A 25,092-nucleotide genomic window follows, 5' to 3' on the forward strand; every position below is an offset into this window, starting at 1 on the left:
TGCTACGTATATACTGATGATGACATGCTAAGTATTTACTGATGATGACATGCTACGTATATACTGATGATGACATGCTACGTATATACTGATGATGACATGCTACGTATATACTGATGATGACATGCTACGTATATACTGATGATGACATGCTACGTATATACTACTATAAATATGTAATATTATATGTACATATGTATTTTCCTTTATACTGATGGTATTATTTTTATACCAGAAACAGACCTGTGGAACATGTTTTTATGTGCAGTCAATTGGTGCAAAATATATAGACTCATGATCAACCAGACAAAAAATACACAGATTGTGAACTTTAGAGATCCAGGGAATAAGAGAAGAGTTCTTCAGTTTTGTTTTGGTGAAGAAATTCTTGAGTTTACAAGCAATTATAAATATTTGGGGTCTTTATTTTGATGAACACATTACCTTTCTATACGAAACATCTGCCCTGGCCGACTCAGGAAGTAGAGCTCTTGGGGGAGTTGTAGGAAAAACAAAAACGCTTTGAAGATGTTGGTTATGCTGCGGATTCCAAACTTTATAAGACGTGTGTGTGTCCTGTTCTGGTCTACTCAGCAGGAGGGTGTGGTAGTAACGGGTATCTCAAAAAAACGAACGTGTCAATAACAAGGCAATACGCATTTGTTTAGGTATCCACATGTTGGCGACTGTACCTGCAATAACTGGGGACATTGGCTAGGAAACCCTGTTAGGTGTAATGGAAGGCATGTATGGTGAGACTCTGGAACAGACTGTTGGATAAGACAACTGCCTGAATAGCCAGTACATTTTTCAGGAGGATCTAACCAAAATGTCGGATCTTTTCCAACAGTCTGAATGTGAAAAGTTGTACGAAAACCAAATTAAGGGAGTCATAGAATAAACAACTGACAATGAAATATGAAAATAAATGGGTGAAGGAGAATAATCATAATCCCAAATTGAGAAAGTTTTGATTAAAGGTGAATATGTGTGTGAGTGATGTGTTATGTCGAATCTACGACGCCCGGCCCACAACAAGGAGTCGCTAGAGCACAAGACAGGGAAATCCCGGACGGCCAAACCCCCGCCTAATTATGCCTTGCGCCGCCCGATGGTTCTCCTGGTCACGGCCGGCTGTGACACAGCCTGGGATCGAACCCGAGAACGTTACTGTGCCTCAGACCGTGAAGCCACTCGGGAGGCCACGTAATGTTTGTTTATGTGTCAATTAAATCCCATTAGGGATGGGTTGCCCACTGGCAATTTGACACAAATATTTAATTAATTCATGTCATAATATTTATGACTTTTTCTGAATAAAATGTTTTGTTTTGTGAGAATCCATTTTGAATTCATGCTGTAACACAACACAACAAAGGAAAGTCAAGGGGTGTGGAAACTTTCTGAAGGATACCTCATTAAACCTCCTGGTCGCACAGATAAATATTTCATCACACCTTAGAGTCTTATGTGTGCGTTAGCGTCGTTTTCTGTTACTCCTCTTTAACAATGAGATGATGCCAAGGCCCCAGGCCACGCAAGTCTCCGCCCTGGTGACCCCCCTCGGCAACGGTGAAATATTTAAATATTCAACAGCATAATTCAATATTGAACAGATGAGATTCTGATTGGCTGTTTTAGGAGGAAGCTGATGGGATATGCAGGGGTTGTTGAACAAACGTTACCCATACAAACACAATATAAGCAAACACACAAACACATAATGCAGTATATGGGTATGGGCTTGCAAAGTTAACTTAATGATGACAAAACAACAAAGCCCATCAGTCTGTAATATTACAGTCCCACATCAGTTTGGTATATTACAGTCCCCCATCAGTCTGTTATACTACAGTCCCACATCAGTTTGGTATATTACAGTCCCACATCAGTCTGTTATACTACAGTCCCACATCAGTTTGGTATATTACAGTCCCACATCAGTCTGTTATACTACAGTCCCCCATCAGTCTGGTATATTACAGTCCCCCATCAGTCTGGTATATTACAGTCCCCCATCAGTCTGGTATACTACAGTCCCACATCAGTTTGGTATATTACAGTCCCCCATCAGTCTGGTATATTACAGTCCCCCATCAGTCTGTTATACTACAGTCCCCCCATCAGTCTGGTATACTACAGTCCCCCATCAGTCTGGTATACTACAGTCCCCCATCAGTCTGTTATACTACAGTCCCCCATCAGTCTGGTATATTACAGTCCCCCATCAGTCTGTTATACTACAGTCCCCCATCAGTCTGGTATACTACAGTCCCCCATCAGTCTGGTATATTACAGTCCCCCATCAGTCTGGTATATTACAGTCCCCCCCATCAGTCTGTTATATTACAGTCCCCCATCAGTCTGGTATATTACAGTCCCCCATCAGTCTGGTATATTACAGTCCCCATCAATCTGTTAAACTACAGTCCCCCATCAGTCTGGTATATTACAGTCCCACATCAGTCTGTTATATTACAGTCCCCCATCAGTCTGGTATATTACAGTCCCCCATCAGTCTGTATATTACAGTCCCCCATCAGTCTGGTATATTACAGTCCCCCATCAGTCTGTTATATTACAGTCCCCCATCAGTCTGTAATATTGCAGTCCCCCATCAGTCTGGTATACTACAGTCCCCATCAATCTGTTAAACTACAGTCCCCCATCAGTCTGGTATACTACAGTCCCCCATCAGTCTGGTATATTACAGTCCCCCATCAGTCTGTTATATTACAGTCCCCCATCAGTCTGTTATATTACAGCCCCCCCCCCCCATCAGTCTGGTATATTACAGTCCCCCATCAGTCTGTTATACTACAGTCCCCCATCAGTCTGGTATATTACAGTCCCCCATCAGTCTGGTATATTACAGTCCCCCATCAGTCTGTTATACTACAGTCCCCCCCATCAGTCTGGTATACTACAGTCCCCCATGAGTCTGGTATACTACAGTCCCCCATCAGTCTGGTATATTACAGTCCCCCATCAGTCTGGTATGTTACAGTCCCCCTTCAGTCTGGTATATTACAGTCCCCAATCAGTCTGTTATACTACAGTCCCCCATCATTCTGGTATATTACAGTCCCCCATCAGTCTGGTATACTACAGTCCCCCATCAGTCTGGTATATTACAGTCCCCCATCAGTCTGTTATACTACTACAGTCCCCCATCAGTCTGGTATACTACAGTCCCCCATCAGTCTGGTATATTACAGTCCCCCATCAGTCTGTTATACTACAGTCCCCCATCAGTCTGATATATTACAGTCCCCAATAGGTCTGGTATATTACAGTCCCCTATCAGTCTGTTATACTACAGTCACCCATCAGTCTAGTATACTACAGTCCCCCATCAGTCTGTTATACTACAGTCCCCCCCCCCCCCATCAGTCTGGTATATTACAGTCCCCCATCAGTCTGTTATACTACAGTCCCCCATCAGTCTGTTATACTACAGTCCCCCATCAGTCTGGTATACTACAGTCCCCCATCAGTCTGGTATACTACAGTCCCCCATCAGTCTGATATATTACAGTCCCCCATCAGTCTGGTATATTACAGTCCCCCATCAGTCTGGTATATTACAGTCCCCCATCAGTCTGGTATACAACAGTCCCCATCAATCTGTTAAACTACAGTCCCCCATCAGTCTGGTATATTACAGTCCCCCATCAGTCTGTTATATTACAGTCCCCCATCAGTCTGGTATATTACAGTCCCCCAACAGTCTGTTATATTACAGTCCCCTATCAGTCTGGTATATTACAGTCCCCCATCAGTTTGGTATGTTACAGTCCCCGATCAGTCTGGTATATTACAGTCCCCCATCAGTCTGGTATATTACAGTCCCCCATCAGTCTGGTATACTACAGTCCCCCATCAGTCTGGTATATTACAGTCCCACATCAGTCTGTTATATTACAGTCCCCCATCAGTCTGGTATATTACAGTCCCCCATCAGTCTGTTATATTACAGTCCCCCATCAGTCTGGTATATTACAGTCCCCCATCAGTCTGTTATACTACAGTCCCCCATCAGTCTGTTATATTACAGTCCCCCATCAGTCTGGTATACTACAGTCCCCATCAATCTGTTAAACTACAGTCCCCCATCAGTCTGGTATACTACAGTCCCCCATCAGTCTGGTATATTACAGTCCCCCATCAGTCTGTTATATTACAGTCCCCCATCAGTCTGTTATATTACAGCCCCCCCCATCAGTCTGGTATATTACAGTCCCCCATCAGTCTGTTATACTACAGTCCCCCATCAGTCTGGTATAATACAGTCCCCCATCAGTCTGGTATATTACAGTCCCCCATCAGTCTGTTATACTACAGTCCCCCCCATCAGTCTGGTATACTACAGTCCCCCATGAGTCTGGTATACTACAGTCCCCCATCAGTCTGTTATACTACAGTCCCCCATCAGTCTGGCATATTACAGTCCCCCATCAGTCTGTTATACTACAGTCCCCCATCAGTCTGGTATACTACAGTCCCCCATCAGTCTGGTATATTACAGTCCCCCATCAGTCTGGTATATTACAGTCCCCCATCAGTCTGGTATATTACAGTCCCCCATCAGTCTGGTATATTACAGTCCCCATCAATCTGTTAAACTACAGTCCCCCATCAGTCTGGTATATTACAGTCCCACATCAGTCTGTTATATTACAGTCCCCCATCAGTCTTTTATATTACAGTCCCCCATCAGTCTGGTATATTACAGTCCGCCATCAGTCTGGTATACTACAGTCCCCATCAATCTGTTAAACTACAGTCCCCCATCAGTCTGGTATACTACAGTCCCCCATCAGTCTGGTATATTACAGTCCCCCATCAGTCTGTTATATTACAGTCCCCCATCAGTCTGTTATATTACAGCCCCCTCCCCCCCATCAGTCTGGTATATAACAGTCCCCCATCAGTCTGTTATACTACAGTCCCCTCCCCATCAGTCTGTTATATTACAGTCCCCCATCAGTCTGGTATACTACAGTCCCCATCAATCTGTTAAACTACAGTCCCCCATCAGTCTGTTATATTACAGTCCCCCATCAGTCTGGTATACTACAGTCCCCATCAATCTGTTAAACTACAGTCCCCCATCAGTCTGGTATATTACAGTCCCCATCAATCTGTTATACTACAGTCCCTCATCAGTCTGGTATATTACAGTCCCCCATCAGTCTGTTATATTACAGTCCCCGATCAGTCTGGTATATTACAGTCCCCCATCAGTCTGTTATATTACAGTCCCCCATCAGTCTGGTATATTACAGTCCCCCATCAGTCTGGTATGTTACAGTCCCCGATCAGTCTGGTATATTACAGTCCCCCATCAGTCTGGTATATTACAGTCCCCCATCAGTCTGGTATGTTACAGTCCCCCATCAGTCTGGTATATTACAGTCCCCAATCAGTCTGTTATACTACAGTCCCCCATCAGTCTGGTATATTACAGTCCCCCATCAGTCTGATATATTACAGTCCCCCATAGGTCTGGTATATTACAGTCCCCTATCAGTCTGTTATACTACAGTCACCCATCAGTCTAGTATACTACAGTCCCCCATCAGTCTGTATATTACAGTACTACAGCCCCCCCCCCCCATCAGTCTGGTATATTACAGTCCCCCATCAGTCTGTTATACTACAGTCCCCCATCAGTCTGTTATACTACAGTCCCCCATCAGTCTGGTATACTACAGTCCCCCATCAGTCTGGTATACAACAGTCCCCCATCAGTCTGATATATTACAGTCCCCCATCAGTCTGGTATATTACAGTCCCCCATCAGTCTGGTATATTACAGTCCCCCATCAGTCTGGTATACAACAGTCCCCATCAATCTGTTAAACTACAGTCCCCCATCAGTCTGGTATATTACAGTCCCCCATCAGTCTGGTATATTACAGTCCCCCATCAGTCTGGTATATTACAGTTCCCCAACAGTTTGGTATGTTACAGTCCCCGATCAGTCTGGTATATTACAGTCCCCCATCAGTCTGTTATACTACAGTCCCCCTTCAGTCTGGTATATTACAGTCCCCCATCAGTCTGGTATACTACAGTCCCCCATCAGTCTGGTATATTACAGTCCCCCATCAGTCTGATATATTACAGTCCCCTATAGGTCTGATATATTACAATCCCCTATCAGTCTGTTATACTACAGTCACCCATCAGTCTGGTATACTACAGTCCCCCATCAGTCTGTTATACTACATCCCCCCCCCATCAGTCTGGTATATTACAGTCCCCCATCAGTCTGTTATACTACAGTCCCCCATCAGTCTGGTATATTACAGTCCCCCATCAGTTTGGTATGTTACAGTCCCCGATCAGTCTGGTATATTACAGTCCCCCATCAGTCTGGTATATTACAGTCCCCCATTAGTCTGGTATACTACAGTCCCCCATCAGCCTGGTGTACTACAGTCCCCCATCAGTCTGTTATATTACAGTCCCCCATCAGTCTGGTATATTACAGTCCCCCATCAGTCTGGTATATTACAGTCCCCCATCAGTCTGGTATATTACATGGATGTCCTTCTCAGTAACCATTAGGATGTCCTCCTCAGTAACCATTAGGATGTCCTCCTCAGTAACCATTAGAATGTCCTTCTCAGTAACCATTAGGATGTCCTTCTCAGTAACCATTAGGGTGTCCTTCTCAGTAACCATTAGGATGTCCTTCTCAGTAACCATTAGGATGTCCTTCTCAGTAACCATTAGGATGTCCTCCTCAGTAACCATTAGGATGTCCTTCTCAGGGCCATTAGGATGTCCTTCTCAGTAACCATTAGGATGTCCTCCTCAGTAACCATTAGGATGTCCTCCTCAGTAACCATTAGGATGTCCTCCTCAGTAACCATTAGGATGTCCTTCTCAGTAACCATTAGGATGTCCTTCTCAGTAACCATTAGGGTGTCCTTCTCAGTAACCATTAGGATGTCCTTCTCAGTAACCATTAGGATGTCCTTCTCAGTAACCATTAGGATGTCCTTCTCAGTAACCATTAGGGTGTCTTTCTCAGTAACCATTAGGATGTCCTTCTCAGTAACCATTAGGATGTCCTCCTCAGTAACCATTAGGATGTCCTTCTCAGGGCCATTAGGATGTCCTCCTCAGTAACCATTAGGATGTCCTTCTCAGTAACCATTAGGATGTCCTCCTCAGTAACCATTAGGATGTCCTTCTCAGGGCCATTAGGATGTCCTTCTCAGTAACCATTAGGATGTCCTTCTCAGTAACCATTAGTATTTCCTTCTCAGTAACCATTAGGATGTCCTTCTCATGGTCTTTAGGATGTCCTTCTCAGTAACCATTAGGATGTCCTCCTCAGTAACCATTAGAATGTCATTCTCAGTAACCATTAGGATGTCCTCCTCAGTAACCATTAGGATGTCCTTCTCAGTAACCATTAGGATGTCCTTCTCAGTAACCATTAGGATGTCCTTCTCAGTACCATTAGGATGTCCTTCTCAGGGTCATTAGGATGTCCTTCTCAGTAACCATTAGGATGTCCTTCTCAGTAACCATTAGGGTGTCCTTCTCAGGGCTATTAGGATGTCCTTCTCAGGGTCATTAGGATATCCTTCTCAGGGCCATTAGGATGTCCTCCTCAGTAACCATTAGGATGTCCTTCTCAGGGCCATTAGGATGTTCTTCTCAGGGCCATTAGGATGTCCTTCTCAGGGTCATTAGGATGTCCTTCTCAGTAACCATTAGGATGTCCTCCTCAGTAACCATTAGGATGTCCTCCTCAGTAACCATTAGGTTGTCCTTCTCAGGGCCATTAGGATGTCCTCCTCAGTAACCATTAGGATGTCCTCCTCAGTAACCATTAGGATGTCCTTCTCAGTAACCATTAGGATGTCCATTAGGATGTCCTTCTCAGGGTCATATCCTTCTCATTAGGGGTCATTAGGATGTCCTTCTCAGGGCCATTAGGATGTCCTTCTCAGTAACCATTAGGTTGTCCTTCTCAGGGTCATTAGGATGTCCTTCTCAGGGCCATTAGGATGTCCTTCTCTGAGTCATTAGGATGTCCTTCTCAGTAACCATTAGAATGTCCTTCTCAGTAACCATTAGGATGTCCTCCTCAGTAACTATTAGGATGTCCTCCTCAGTAACCATGAGGATGTCCTTCTCAGTAACCATTAGGATGTCCTTCTCAGGGTCATTAGGATGTCCTTCTCAGGGCCATTAGGATGTCCTCCTCAGTAACCATTAGGATGTCCTTCTCAGTAACCATGAGGATGTCCTCCTCAGTAACCATTATGATGTCCTTCTCAGTGGCTTTCAGCATGAAGGCCTCTAGGTGTTCTTGTGAGAGAGTTCTCCAAAGTCTGTTCTTCATACACTTTAAGGCAGAGCAACTTTGCTCACAAGCTACCTGGACACTGACGTGGTTACTGAGAAGGACATCCTAATGGCCCTGGGTATCTGAGAGGGTGAGTAGGAACTACCTGGGTAACTGAGCTGGTGAGTAGGAACTACCTGGGTATCTGAGATGGTGAGTAGGAACTACCTGGGTAACTGAGAGGGTGAGTAGGAACTACCTGGGTAACTGAGAGGGTGAGTAGGAACTACCTGGGTAACTGAGAGGGTGAGTAGGAACTACCTGGGTAACTGAGATGGTGAGTAGGAACTACCTGGGTAACTGAGAGGGTGAGTAGGAACTACCTGGGTAACTGAGAGGGTGAGTAGGAACTACCTGGGTAACTGAGATGGTGAGTAGGAACTACCTGGGTAACTGAGAGGGTGAGTAGGAACTACCTGGGTAACTGAGAGGGTGAGTAGGAACTACCTGGGTAACTGAGAGGGTGAGTAGGAACTACCTGGGTAACTGAGAGGGTGAGTAGGAACTACCTGGGTAACTGAGAGGGTGAGTAGGAACTACCTGGGTAACTGATAAGGTTAGTAGGAACTACCTGGGTAACTGAGAGGGTGAGTAGGAACTACCTGGGTAACTGAGAGGGTGAGTAGGAACTACCTGGGTAACTGAGAGGGTGAGTAGGAACTACCTGGGTAACTGAGAGGGTGAGTAGGAACTACCTGGGTAACTGAGATGGTGAGTAGGAACTACCTGGGTAACTGATAAGGTTAGTAGGAACTACCTGGGTAACTGAGAGGGTGAGTAGGAAGTTGTATCCAAGGCCAAGGATATGATATGCATCAGTCAGCAGGTTGTACTGTCTCAGCATCTGGTAACAACACCGTGGGTATTCTGTGCAGGATTTAGCAGCATTTATTTTTCATTTCCATCAGAACCATCCTCCACAGTCCTGGTCACGTATTCCGTCAATCCTGTAATTCTCAGTCTTTTTCCACTGTTACAGCCAGGCTTCTCAGCTCACACTACAAATTGTCACCATTTGCCCGAACTTTATAGGCACACTCTGCCAGGATGACAGGATGAATTGTGTAAATGACGACGTTGACAGTATTCTTTGAGAGGAGTGTGATTAGAGAACCTCGGCCTCTTGCCCAGGACTGATGTAGGTTCTTGCTTTTCTCAATGCATTTGGTGAGATGTTGTTGCAAGCAGACGTCATACTTTCCCAGCAGTATTATCATCTCTGATAAATGACCGTGATGAATACTGGTGTTCTCTAATGTATACCCAGCAGTATTATCATCTCTGATAAATGACCATGATGGATACTGGTGTCCTCTAATGTATACCCAGCAGTATTATCATCTCTGATAAATGACCGTGATGGATACTGGTGTTCTCTAATGTATACCCAGCAGTATTATCATCTCTGATAAATGACCGTGATGGATACTGGTGTCCTCTAATGTATACCCAGCAGTATTATCATCTCTGATAAATGACCGTGATGGATACTGGTGTTCTCTAATGTATACCCAGCAGTATTATCATCTCTGATAAATGACCATGATGGATACTGGTGTCCTCTAATGTATACCCAGCAGTATTATCATCTCTGATAAATGACCATGATGGATACTGGTGTTCTCTAATGTATACCCAGCAGTATTATCATCTCTGATAAATGACCATGATGGATACTGGTGTCCTCTAATGTATACCCAGCAGTATTATCATCTCTGATAAATGACCATGATGGATACTGGTGTTCTCTAATGTATACCCAGCAGTATTATCATCTCTGATAAATGACCGTGATGGATACTGGTGTTCTCTAATGTATACCCAGCAGTATTATCATCTCTGATAAATGACCGTGATGGATACTGGTGTCCTCTAATGTATACCCAGCAGTATTATCATCTCTGATAAATGACCGTGATGGATACTGGTGTCCTCTAATGTATACCCAGCAGTATTATCATCTCTGATAAATGACCATGATGGATACTGGTGTCCTCTAATGTATACGCAGACTCAGACTGCATCCCCCTGTACCTGAGCCCCCACCTGCCTTCTCCTGCGTACCTGCTCTCTGTGGGCAGGCCCCTGCCTTCTCCTGCGTGCCTGCTCTCTGTGGGCAGACAACTGCCTTCTCCTGCGTACCAGCTCTCTGTGGGCAGGCCCCTGCCTTCTCCTGCGTACCTGCTCTCTGTGGGCAGACACCTGCCTTCTCCTGCGTACCTGCTCTCTGTGGGCAGGCCCCTGTCTTCTCCTGCGTACCTGCTCTCTGTGGGCAGGCACCTGACTGCCACTGAGCAGACTTTGAATGTCTGCTTCGGAGGACCTTAAAAAGTATTGCCTCAGCACTAGTTCTGTGCATGTTGCTCTTCTCATGCTCTTCTGCCCTTTGGTGAACATGTTTCCAATCCGTCATTCTACTCATAAAAATACTGCTGTCAGTAGGCTTCGCAAATGCCATCCACATTGAACAGAACAACTCATGACTTTCTTCATTGTATGACAGCCATTTCCGATTGGTGCCGAGTTTTTTGATCCTGCATCGGTAAAGTGCTGAATGCCTAGATTTCACCGTCCTGCGGGGATTTTGTGGGAAATGGCAATCACTTGATTATCAGTGATTTACTGTTGTATAATTTTACTTAGCTAAAACAAGCATTTTAATTTGATTCTGATTGCTTTTGCCTTGTCGTTCTAAACTCTAAATTGCATTAGACATATACAAACGGTAACTAATTGTTTTCATGTCTATACAGCCATTGGTTGCAAATAGTATATATATTGTAAAACCAATCAAGTCCTTTCCCTCTCAAATTCATATTTTGTGCGGGAGAATATGGCTACAGTGATTTGCTAGCTGTGATCCTCATCGTCACGGTTCCTACCGCTTCGCCTCATACTAGACAATGCATTGGAACTCATCGTCATGCCAACAGTCCCGTGTGAACGGGGAGTAAAAGCCACACAAAACAAACGTGTTGATTCATTGACTTGGTGTGAAATAGTGGGGCTGCTGCTGTGTTTTCATTGGTTTTCAAAATTGGGCCTTTTCTTAGTTAATGTGGAAGAGATGATCTTGGGGGTTGATGACCGGTCAGGTCCAGTTCAGTGGAAGAGAGGATCTTGGGGGTTGATGACCGGTCCAGTCCAGTTTCAGTAGAAGAGAGGATCTTGGGGGTTGATGACCGGTCCAGTCCAGTTCAGTGGAAGAGAGGATCTTGGGGGTTGATGACCGGTCCAGTCCAGTTTCAGTAGAAGAGAGTCAGGGAAGGCCAGGATGCCAGACCAACTTTTGATCCTGCATCGGGTGGAAACAAAAACAAATATTTTTAGGTCATCTGACTTGGGTCAAATTGTAGTTTTTTCCGCTAGCCGGTTTGAACACCCAGTTACCGTACGGTCATTACCTCAATTCTTTATTTCTGGTACATTTACACAACAGTAGCTGACTAATGGTTTTTACATTTCACTCATAACATCTGATCTAACATGGTGTATTTGTAACACATTTAGGCACATATCTACAGCTTCGGCTGCATTGTCTTTGGCTTTGCTGTCCTCTCTGTCTACTCTTTTACCCCGCGAATGGAGTTGTGGCATCTTCCTCTTGCCGGTCTTCTACGATAGCGTCGGTGGCACTGCTACTACTGCTACTACTACAGAATAAGTCGATGAGTCGTTTTACATTTGATTGAAGACTTTTGACTCTTTTGTCTCTTAACTTTCCAGAACCACCCTTACGTTTTTTACTCTGCTTTTTCATGTTTTATTGTAGCTAGTTTTGGAGCTGTCAGTGTGTGTGTGTGTGTGTGTGTGTGTGTGTGTGTGTGTGTGTGTGTGTGTGTGAGACAAAGGGGGCGGGGCTAAGTGTTGCAAAGACGTTCGTTTGGAATAGACGAACGGGCCCGGGGGAAAGGGGGGGGGGTGGCCTGTGTCGCTCAACTTTCTGACAACGTTTTTATTAGTAGTAAAAAACGTATAAGGCAGGCGGGCCACCGGCCCAGAGGTTGACCAGCCCACCGGGATTTCTCCCGGTGCTCTCCGTGGCCAGTCTGCTACTGGTGGGGAGCGGGGTGGTGGGGGAAGAAATAAAAGGAAAATCCGGGAATCGTCCAATTACATTTCTGGAAAACTAGGGAATTTTGGTAAATGTACCAGATTTTTGCAGCCCTAGCCTTCACATAGCACACAGAACCAACTAAACAATGTTATGCAGTACATAGATAGCACTAGGACAGACATGATATCAAGGTTTTATCTGTTCAAACAGACAGAAGATAGAAACTAGTGTTTAGTAATATCACCTCAGACCAGAGACTCACACAGCCTCAGAATAAGGAAGTAAGCCTTGTCCGAGCCAGAACGGTCCTCTCAGACATGAGAGATGGCTGCGTTTCTGTTATCGTTGTGTTTTTGAGTTGTGTGATCAGTGTAGCATGAGCGACACACACACACACACACACACACACACACACACACACACACACACACACACACACACACACACACACACACCACTTAGTCCTCAGGGACTGGGACAACACACACACCACTTAGTACACAGGGACAGGGCCAAAACATACACACACACCACTTAGTGGACACACCAAGGGACCATCATGAGCTGGGCCAAAACATTTACTGACTCTAATCAATACTTTATTATTACTGAGGAGGAACAATAACACACAAAAACATTAAATATTCATACACACACATTATATACAAACACATTATATACACACACGTTATATACAGACAATTATATACAGACACATTATATACACACATATTATATACACACACATTATATACACACACATTATATACACACACATTATATACACACCCGTTATATACAGACACATTATATACACACACATTATATACACACACATTATATACACACACATTATATACACACACATTATATACAGACACATTATATACACACCCGTTATATACAGACACATTATATACACACACATTATATACACAAACATTATATACACACACATTATATACACACACATTATATACAGACATTATATACACACACATTATATACACACACATTATATACACACACATTATATACACACACATTATATACACACACATTATATACACACACATTATATACAGACAAAAATAAGCATGTATGTTTGTCATGTGAAGAACAGATGAAAGACAGAGAGACAGACTCACACATAAACAAAAGCTCTGTCCCACTGTCTGTGTCCCGAAGCTCTGTCCCACTGTCCGTGTCCCGAAGCTCTGTCCCACTGTCTGTGTCCCGTAGCTCTGTCCCACTGTCCGTGTCCTGAAGCTCTGTCCCACTTTCTGTGTCCCGAAGCTCTGTCCCACTGTCTGTGTCCCGAAGCTCTGTCCCACTGTCTGTGTCCCGAAGCTCTGTCCCACTGTCTGTGTCCCGAAGCTCTGTTCCACTGTCTGTGTCCCGAAGCTCTGTCCCACTGTCTGTGTCCCGAAGCTCTGTCCCACTGTCTGTGTCCCGAAGCCATCTCCCACTTTCTGTGTCCCGAAGCTCTGTCCCACTGTCTGTGTCCCGAATCTCTGTCCCACTGTCTGTGTCCCGAAGCTCTGTCCCACTGTCTGTGTCCCGAAGCCATCTCCCACTGTCTGTGTCCCGAAGCTCTGTCCCGCTGTCTGTGTCCCGAAGGTCTGTCCCAGTGTCTGTGTCCCGAAGCTCTGTCCCACTGTCTGTGTCCCGAAGCTCTGTCCCACTGTCTGTGTCCCGAAGGTCTGTCCCACTGTCTGTGTCCCGAAGCTCTGTCCCACTGTCTGTGTCCCGAAGCTCTGTCCCACTGTCTGTGTCCCGAAGCCATCTCCCACTGTCTGTGTCCCGAAGCCATCTCCCAATGTCTGTGTCCCAAAGCCATCTCCCACTGTCTGTGTCCCGAAACCATCTCCCACTGTCTGTGTCCCAAAGCTCTGTCCCAGTGTCTGTGTCCCGAAGCTCTGTCCCACTGTCTGTGTCCCGAAGCTCTGTCCCACTGTCTGTGTCCCGAAGGTCTGTCCCACTGTTTGTGTCCCGAAGCCATCTCCCACTGTCTGTGTCCCGAAGCTCTGTCCCACTGTCTGTGTCCCGAAGCCATCTCCCACTGTCTGTGTCCCGAAGGTCTGTCCCACTGTCTGTGTCCCGAAGGTCTGTCCCACTGTCTGTGTCCCGAAGCTCTGTCCCACTGTCTGTGTCCCGAAGCTCTGTCCTACTGTCTGTGTCCCGAAGCTCTGTCCCACTGTCTATGTCCCGAAGCTCTGTCCCACTGTCTGTGTCCCGAAGCTCTGTCCCGCTGTCTGTGTCCCGAAGCTCTGTCCCACAGTCTGTGTCCCGAAGCCATCTCCCACTGTCTGTGTCCCGAATCTCTGTCCCACTGTCTGTGTCCCGAAGCTCTGTCCCACTGTCTGTGTCCCGAAGCCATCTCCCACTGTCTGTGTCCCGAAGCTCTGTCCCACTGTCTGTGTCCCGAAGCTCTGTCCCACTGTCTGTGTCCCGAAGCTCTGTCCCACTGTCTGTGTCCCGAAGCTCTGTCCCACTGTCTGTGTCCCGAAGCTCTGTCCCACTGTCTGTGTCCCGAAGCTATCTCCCACTGTCTGTGTCCCGAAGCCATCTCCCACTGTCTGTGTCCCGAAGCCATCTCCCACTGTCTGTGTCCCGAAGTGACATTGGTTATTGCACTCTGACTCCAATAACAATAAAAACAAGCACACACACAGTGTTATGAAACATGAACAGGTAGTCATGGCATTAATACTGGATTTCCTAGGAATTTAACCCAGAATACTGGAACACTATTACAGGATTTACTATGCATCTATAATGTTCTCACATGCATGCAGACGGGCTCTCTCTCTCTCACACACACACACACACACACACACACACACACACACACACACACACACACACACACACACACACACACACACACACACACACACACACACACACGCATACAGATTAACACACAAACTATATTCAATATATTCAATCATCATTCCAGATCAATATATTCAGTCATCATTACAGATCCCTATATTCAGTCATCATTACAGATCCCTATATTCAGTCATCAGTCCAGATCACTATATTCAGTCATCAGTCCAGATCACTATATTCAGTCATCAGTCCAGATCACTATATTCAGTCATCATTACAGATAACTATATTTAGTCATCATAACACAGCACTATATTCAATCATCATTCCAGATCAATATATTCAGTCATCATTACAGATCACTATATTCAGTCATCAGTCCAGATCACTATATTCAGTCATCAGTCCAGATCACTATATTCAGTCATCAGTCCAGATCACTATATTCAGTCATCAGTCCAGATCACTATATTCAGTCATCAGTCCAGATCACTATATTCAGTCATCAGTCCAGATCACTATATTCAGTCATCAGTCCAGATCACTATATTCAGTCATCAGTCCAGATCACTATATTCAGTCATCAGTCCAGATCACTATATTCAGTCATCATTACAGATAACTATATTTAGTCATCATAACACAGCACTATATTCAATCATCATTCCAGATCAATATATTCAGTCATCATTACAGATCACTATATTCAGTCATCAGTCCAGATCACTATATTCAGTCATCAGTCCAGATCACTATATTCAGTCATCAGTCCAGATCACTATATTCAGTCATCAGTCCAGATCACTATATTCAGTCATCAGTCCAGATCACTATATTCAGTCATCAGTCCAGATCACCGTATCAATACGTTTTAAACCCCTTTGTTATGGAACATCTACATAAGTTCAGAAGAAAACATTTGCCTACCAAGTCACATAATAAGTTGCCTGGACTCACTCTGTGTTTACTCTGAATGACTACCTCATCTCTGTACCCCCAACACAAACAATTATCTGTAAGGTCACTCAGTCGAACAGTGAATTTCAAATACAGATTCAACCACAAAGACCAGGGAGGTTTTCCAATGCCTCACAAAGAAGGGCACCTATTGGTAGATGGGTAAAATATAAAATAGAAGACATTGAATATTCCTTTGAGCATGGTGACGTTATTAATTACACTGTGTGTAGTTAATCCGACCCCCCCTCTGCCTAGTCAATCGCCATTCTACCTGCTGTTGTTGTCTCACCTACTGTTTTAGCTAGCTCTCCCGATTCAACACCTGTGATTACTGTATGCCTCACTGTATGTCTCTCTCAAATGTCAATATGCCTTGTATACTGTTGTGCAGGTTAGTTATCATTGTTTTAGTTTACAATGGAGCCCCTAGTTCCACTCTTTATACCCCTGATACCTCCTTTGTCCCACCCCCCACACATGCGGTGACCTCACCCATTACAACCAGCATGTCCAGAGATACAACCTCTCTCATCATCACCCAGTGCCTGGGCTTACCTCCGCTGTACCCGCACCCCACCATACCCCTGTTTGTGCATTATGCCCTGAATATATTCTACCATGCCCAGAAACCTGCTCCTCTTATTCTCTGTCCCCAACGCCCTAGGCGACCAGTTTTGATAGCCTTCAGCCGCACCCTCATACTACTCCTTCTCTGTTCCGCGGGTGATGTGGAGGTAAACCCAGGCCCTGCATGTCCCCAGGCACCCTCATTTGTTGACTTCTGTGATCGAAAAAGCCTTGCTTTCATGCATGTCAACATCAGAAGCCTCCTCCCTAAGTTTGTCTTACTCACTGCTCTAGCACACTCTGCTAACCCTGATGTCCTTGCCGTGTCTGAATCCTGGCTCAGGAAGGCCACCAAAAATTCTGAGATTTCCATACCCAACTATAACATCTTCCGTCAAGATAGAACTGCCAAAGGGGGAGGAGTTGCAGTCTACTGCAGAGATAGCCTGCAAAGTAATGTCATACTTTCCAGGTCCATACCCAAACAGTTCGAACTACTAATTTTGAAAATTACTCTCTCCAGAAATAAGTCTCTCACTGTTGCCGCCTGCTACCGACCCCCCTCAGCTCCCAGCTGTGCCCTGGACACCATTTGTGAATTGATCGCCCCCCATCTAGCTTCAGAGTTTGTTCTGTTAGGTGACCTAAACTGGGATATGCTTAACACCCCGGCAGTCCTACAATCTAAGCTAGATGCCCTCAATCTCACTCAAATCATCAAGGAACCCACCAGGTACAACCCTAACTCTGTAAACAAGGGCACCCTCATAGACGTCATCCTGACCAACTGGCCCTCCAAATACACCTCCGCTGTCTTCAACCAGGATCTCAGCGATCACTGCCTCATTGCCTGTATCCGCTACGGAGCCGCAGTCAAACGACCACCCCTCATCACTGTCAAACGCTCCCTAAAACACTTCTGTGAGCAGGCCTTTCTAATCGACCTGGCCCGGGTATCCTGGAAGGACATTGACCTCATCCCGTCAGTTGAGGATGCCTGGTCTTTCTTTAAAAGTAACTTCCTCACCATTTAAGATAAGCATGCTCCGTTCAAAAAATGCAGAACTAAGAACAGATGTAGCCCTTGGTTCACTCCAGACCTGACTGCCCTCGACCAGCACAAAAACATCCTGTGGCGGACTGCAATAACATCGAATAGTCCCCGCGATATGCAACTGTTCAGGGAAGTCAGGAACCAATACACACAGTCAGTCAGGAAAGCTAAAGCCAACTTCTTCAGGCAGAAGTTTGCATCCTGTAGCTCCAACTCCAAAAAGTTCTGGGACACTGTGAAGTCCATGGAGAACAAGCTGCCCACTGCACTGAGGCTAGGTAACATGGTCACCACCGATAAATCCATGATTATCGAAAACTTCAACAAGCATTTCTCAACGGCTGGCCATGCCTTCCGCCTGGCTACTCCAACCTCGGCCAACAGCCCCCCCACCTCGCAGCTACTCGCCCAAGCCTCTCCAGGTTCTCTTTTACCCAAATCCAGATAGCAGATGTTCTGAAAGAGCTGCAAAACCTGGACCCGTACAAATCAGCTGGGCTTGACAATCTGGACCCTCTATTCCTGAAACTATCCGCCGCCATTGTCGCAACCCCTATTACCAGCCTGTTCAACCTCTCTTTCATATCGTCTGAGATCCCCAAGGATTGGAAAGCTGCCGCAGTCATCCCCCTCTTCAAAGGGGGCGACACCCTGGACCCAAACTGTTACAGACCTATATCCATCCTGCCCTGCCTATCTAAGGTCTTCGAAAGCCAAGTGAACAAACAGGTCACTGACCATCTCGAATCCCACCGTACCTTCTCCGCTGTGCAATCTGGCTTCCGAGCCGGTCACGGGTGTACCTCAGCCACGCTCAAGGTACTAAACGATATCATAACCGCCATCGATAAAAGACAGTACTGTGCAGCCGTCTTCATAGACCTTGCCAAGGCTTTCGACTCTGTCAATCACCGTATTCTTATCGGCAGACTCAGTAGCCTCGGTTTTTCGGATGACTGCCTTGCCTGGTTCACCAATTACTTTGCAGACAGAGTTCAGTGTGTCAAATCGGAGGGCATGCTGTCCGGTCCTCTGACAGTCTCTATGGGGGTGCCACAGGGTTCAATTCTCGGGCCGACTCTTTTCTCTGTATATATCAATGATGTTTCTCATGCTGCGGGCGATTCCCTGACCCACCTCTACGCAGACGACACCATTCTATATACTTCCGGCCCGTCCTTGGACACTGTGCTATCTAACCTCCAAACGAGCTTCAATGCCAAACAGCACTCCTTCCGTGGCCTCCAACTGCTCTTAAACGCTAGTAAAACCAAATGCATGCTTTTCAACCGTTCGCTGCCTGCACCCGCACGCCTGACCAGCATCACCACCCTGGATGGTTCCGACCTTGAATATGTGGACATCTATAAGTACCTAGGTGTCTGGCTAGACTCTAAACTCTCCTTCCAGACCCATATCAAACATCTCCAATCGAAAATCAAATCAAGAGTCGGCTTTCTATTCCGCAACAAAGCCTCCTTCAGTCACGCCGCCAAACTTACCCTAGTAAAACTGACTATCCTACCGATCCTCGACTTCGGCGATGTCATCTACAAAATTGCTTCCAACACTCTACTCAGCAAACTGGATGCAGTTTATCACAGTGCCATCCGTTTTGTCACTAAAGCACCTTATACCACCCACCACTGCGACTTGTATGCTCTAGTCGGCTGGCCCTCGCTACATATTCGTCGCCAGACCCACTGGCTCCAGGTCATCTACAAGTCCATGCTAGGTAAAGCTCCGCCTTATCTCAGTTCACTGGTTACGATGGCAACACCCATCCGTAGCATGCGCTCCAGCAGGTGTATCTCACTGATCATCCCTAAAGCCAACACCTCATTTGGCCGCCTTTTGTTCCAGTTCTCTGCTGCCTGTGACTGGAACGAATTGCAAAAATCGCTGAAGTTGGAGAATTTTATCTCCCTCACCAACTTCAAACATCTGCTATCTGAGCAGCTAACTGATCGCTGCAGCTGTACATAGTCTATTGGTAAATAGCCCACCCATTTTCACCTACCTCATCCCCATACTGTTTTTATTTATTTATTTTTCTGCTCTTTTGCACACCAATATCTCTACCTGTACATAACCATCTGATCATTTATCACTCCAGTGTTAATCTGCATAATTGTAATTATTTGCCTACCTTCTCATGCCTTTTGCACACAATGTATATAGACTCCCCTTTTTTCTACTGTGTTATTGACTTGTTAATTGTTTACTCCATGTGTAACTCTGTGTTGTCTGTTCACACTGCTATGCCTTATCTTGGCCAGGTCGCAGTTGCAAATGAGAACTTGTTCTCAACTAGCCTACCTGGTTAAATAAAGGTGAAATAAAAAAAATAAAAAAAATAATTGGTTCCCATTGTCTCTGATTGGGGACCATATTTAGGTAGCCATATTCCTTGGTTATTTTGTGGGTTCATATTCTATGTTTAGTTGCCTGTCTGCACTAGCCATATTAGCTTCACGGTTCATTTTGTAGTTTTGTTAGTTTTGTTCAGTGTTCGTTCTTTATTTCATTAAATAAATATGTTCGCTTACAACGCTGCGCCTTGGTCTCCTCCATATGCTGTGACAACAGCAAAACATGTGGCAAAGCAATTAACTTTTTATCCTGAATACAAAGTGCTTTGTTTGGGGCAAATCCAACAAAACACATTACTGAGTAGCGCTCTCTATATTTTAATGCCTGGTGGTGGTTGCATCATGTTCTGGGTCTGGTTATAATTGTTTACGGACTGGGGAGTTTTTCAGAATAAAAAAGAAACAATAGAACTTAGCACAGGCAAAATCCTAGAGGAAAACCTGGTTCAGTCTGCTTTCCAACAGACACAAGGAAATTAATTCACCCTTCAGCAGGACAATAATCTAAAACACAAGGTCAAATATACACTTGTCGTGTCTTGGGCTATGCCAGATTAAGTGATATGAAATGCTATACTATAAAATAATTTCTCCGTAATTAATATTACCTGATTGAGCTAATCATGTAAATGTAATTAACTAGAGAGTCGGGGCACCACAAAATAATATTTATAGAGCTGTTATCTTCAGAATAAACTCTTAAAGACCTAGTAATATTTTACATCAATAGCAGCCAATGTTAATCCTCACCTTAATGCAGTCTCATCTGAAAGTTGTACATTCTTGGTTATCTGCACGAACCCTGGCTAACAAGTTGAATCAGCAATACAAAATTGGGTTTAATTATTTATTTACTAAATACTTAACTAATCACACAGAATTACACATACAACATAATTAATCATAACTTGATTACAAATTATGTCATAAAGGAAAATGTCCCTGGCGGGCGGAACAGACATGACAGCTTGTTACACAAAAGAAAAGGGCTGGGTTTGAGTGAAAGAGCGGGAAGACTGAGGAACAAAGGGCAAAGCTATGCTATCGTAAATACAGTATCTAATGCATTCTAAATTACCGCCCATTTGGAAAAGGAAAATGCAATAAATATTTACTCTGAGCTGCTCTTTGGTAGGTTTGGTAGTAGATGGAAGGCCGTGTTGCCAAACCGAGTCCTTTGTCCTTTGAAGAATATCTCTGGTGGTCAATTGGATACGTTGTAGTAATGTCTTTGTGTGGTAGACGGGATACTCTGTCTGTTCCTTCCTAACCTGCGTTTGCAGCTGCTGTTGCTAACTCAACGGCTAGGAGGTATCACTTCTGTAGTGAATAAGAGTTCAAAGTTCATACCATTTGCAACCAAAGCTCACGCTGATGTTGGCTTCGTTCTGTAGTTATTATCTGAACCATTCTGACATTGGACCGTCGTCCTCACATCCTCGGAAGAGGAGGTTACATTTTCGTCAAGGGCTTATATAGTGGAGGGAAAAAAAGGGGTGTGTTTCATAGTTTACAACCTATGTCTCTTCACGTGGGCGGGCCACTGAGTTGGGCCTAATTCACTCATGAAAACCCAATCCTCACATTTTAGAAGCTAAAATCACATTTCATCCCATCACGAATAATTTAATATTCAAACATCTGAAGTTGCTTATTTTAACGTTCTTCCCACTCTGTCTGCTGGGATTTCCTGTTTGGTAGTCTGCTTCTTGCAGGAGGCTGGGAGGATCATCAGCTGGTTTGACACACCTGGACAGGCTTGGCCTGCAGGCTATAAAGGGTGGCCACATCAGCCAACACTCTCTCTCTTCCCTGACTGGCAGGCTGGCTTCCTCCACCTTTTGGTTGTTGGTTGGTTTTCACCAGACAGTCTCTCCTCTCATCCACATACTGCATATACTACTGATCCTACAGACATCCACAGCTTATGTTATATGTTTGTATTTATTATTATTTTGTTTACTAAATGCATTCCTTGTTACATTTACGTCATGCGTGGTCTGACTTTGTTGTTACAAACTATAAGACAGGTTGTAACACAGTGGGGACTCGTCCAATTGGAGATGTTGTTTATATGGTAGTTATGGTAGTATGTTATTTGTAAATTTGGCACATTTGTTTTGTTTGCATTTGGACTCCCTGTTTTGTGTATAGTCAGCATGGAGGGGGAGTCATTGGAATCGGCTGTGCTAAACTTAAAATGCAATGAGGTACTATTTGTTTGGCAGAATTTGTTAAAGCCAAAGTGTCAACCATAATTTGTTTCCAGATATTTTTTGTAAGAAGCAGGTTTGGTGGATGCTGGAAGGAAGCAGCATTTCTCCCCTGTGTGTTGGTCTATATTGTGTTCTCTCTAGTGTGGTGGAGATCAGTCATGTGGTTCTCTCTCTAGTGTGGTGGAGACCATGGATTCGCCAACCTGAGGAAAACATGTATCTGCTCTGAACCTTCAAAGATTTCGGGGGAGGGGAACGAACCGGCTCAAAGCCCGTAACAAAAGGGAGACAACGTGGAGATAAGGAGTAACAAATTATGTATTTATTAAATAAGTAACTAAGTATAATATACAATGGTGTGTGTAATCAGTAATCAGTAGTGTAAGTGAGTGTTTTGCATGCATGAATGTGATAATGCAGGGTGTTGAAAGATGCTAAAGCAAACAACCAAAAAACCACCAAGAAACACAACACAATCTATAAAGGTGTCTGCATGGAGAGTCTCCTCCATGAATGTGGAAGAGGTCTATTTATCCTGGGAGACACCTGGCCCAGGTGTTTCCCATGTAGCTGACGACCCTCCCAACTCCGCCCACCAGCATCCTAATAAGGAAACAACAAAGAGAGAATACGACAGACAGAGTGGGAGGGTCGTCAAATTAGACAATTCCTCAAGTGCATCTACCTCTGAGGCAGAGCACCAATGATTAAACTGAGACTAAATTACGTGAAATTATATGTATATTTGCTTGTCATCTGTCTATATGCCTCTGGGACCAACTCGTAGGTTTTTAACATTTACACTGTTTCATAGACCGACTTAATGCTGAATAGGCCTCTTGATGCTCGTTGGAAGCGGCAGGGCTTGCAAAATTTTACGGATTAGAAAGGGAAGCACAGCCGAGAGCTACCCAGTGACATGAGCCTACCAGACGAGCTAAATATAACTTATATGCTCACTTCGAGGCAAGCAACACTGAAGCATGCATGAGAGCCACAGCTGTAACAGACAACTGTGTGATCACGCTCTCCGTAGCCGATGTGAGTAAGACCTTTAAACAAGTGAACATTCACAAGGCCGCAGGGCCAGACAGATTACCAGGACGTGTACTCGGAGCATGCACTGACCAACTGGCAATTGTCTTCAATTACATTTTCAACCTCTCCCTGACCGAGAATGTAATATCAACATATGTCAAGCAGACAACCACAGTCCCTGTGCCCTAGAACATCAAGGTAACCTGCCTAAATGACTACCAACCCGTAGCACTCACGTCTGTAGCCGTGAAGTACTTTGACAGGCTGGTCATGGCTCACATCAATACCGTTATCCCAGAAACCCTTGACCCATTCCAATTTGCATACAGACCCAACAGATCCACAGATCGTCATGACGTCCCTCTAAGGCCCTTCTGCTAGCTTGCTATCCCGGCCCGCTAGCTGTCTGAATTTCCGTGTCTCTGGCCTTTCGAGCTACTCACTGGACCCCTATGATCACTCGGCTTCGCATGCTCCCTTACTCCCTAATGTCAGTATGCCTTGTCTATTGCTCTTTTGGTTAGTAATTATTGCCTTTTTTCACTGTAGAGCCTCTAGCCCTGCTCAATATGCCTTAGTTAACCCTTTTGTTCCACCTCCCACACATGAGGTGACCTCACCTGGTATAAATGATGTGTCTAGAGACAATATCTCTCTCATTGTCACTCAATGCATAGGATTACCTCCACTGTATTCACATCCTACCATACCTTAGTCTGTACATTATGCCTTGAATCTATTCTACCGTGCCCAGAAACCTGCTCCTTTTACTTTCTGTTCCGAACGTACTAGACGACCAGTTCTTATAGCCTTTAGGCATACCGTTCCAACTTCTCCTCTGTTCCTCTGGTGATGTAGAGGTTAATCCAGGCACTGCAGTCCCCAGCGTCACTCCAAATCCCAAGGCGCTCTCATTTGTTGACTTCTGTAACCGAAAAAGCCATGGTTTCATACATTTTAACATTAGAAGCCTCCTCCCTAAGTGTGTTTTATTCACTGCGTTAGCACACTCTGCCAACCCGAATGTCTTAGCAGTGTCTGAATCCTGCCTTAGGAAGACCACCAAAAACCCTGAAATGTCCATGCCTAACAATAACATTTTTCGACAAGACAGATGTGCTAAGGGGGCGGCATTGTAGAGACAGTCTGCAGAGTTCTGTCATGTTATCCAGGTCTGTGCCCAAACAGTTCGAGCTTCTACTTTTGAAAATCCACCTTTCCAGAAACAAGTCTCTAACCATTGCCGCTCGCTATAGACCACCTTCTGCCCCCAGCTGTGCTCTGGACACCATATGTGAATTGCTCGTGCTGCTAGGTGACCTAAACTGGGACATGCTTAACACCCAGGACATCCTACAATCTAAACTTGATGCCCTCAATCTCACACAAATTATCAATGAACCTACCAGGTACAACTCCGAATCCGTAAACACGGGCACCCTCCTAGATATCATCCTAACCAAACTGCCCTCCTAATAAACCTCTGCTGTCTTCAACCAGGATCTCAGCGATCACTGCCTTATTTCCTGCATTCGTAATGGGTCTGCGGTCAAACGACCACCCCTCATCTCTGTCAAACGCTCCCTAAAACACTTCAGCGAGCAGGCCTTTCTAAT

At 44.9% G+C, this 25,092-nt stretch overlaps 1 protein-coding gene across 1 annotated transcript; it reads right to left on the bottom strand.

Moving 5' to 3' along the window:
* Positions 1-12,676: 12,676 nt before the first annotated feature.
* LOC139415680 (uncharacterized) lies at positions 12,677-23,748 on the bottom strand. Its single transcript, XM_071163800.1, has 4 exons — positions 23,713-23,748; positions 14,657-15,037; positions 13,604-14,524; positions 12,677-12,739 (listed from the first exon to the last, which is right to left on the bottom strand). The coding sequence occupies exons 1-4, from the start codon at positions 23,746-23,748 to the stop codon at positions 12,677-12,679; spliced, it is 1,401 nt and encodes a 466-aa protein (XP_071019901.1).
* Positions 23,749-25,092: the final 1,344 nt, after the last annotated feature.

The sequence above is a fragment of the Oncorhynchus clarkii genome, chromosome 8, assembly GCF_045791955.1.
Source record: "Oncorhynchus clarkii lewisi isolate Uvic-CL-2024 chromosome 8, UVic_Ocla_1.0, whole genome shotgun sequence".
NCBI classification, from domain to species: Eukaryota; Metazoa; Chordata; class Actinopteri; order Salmoniformes; family Salmonidae; genus Oncorhynchus; species Oncorhynchus clarkii.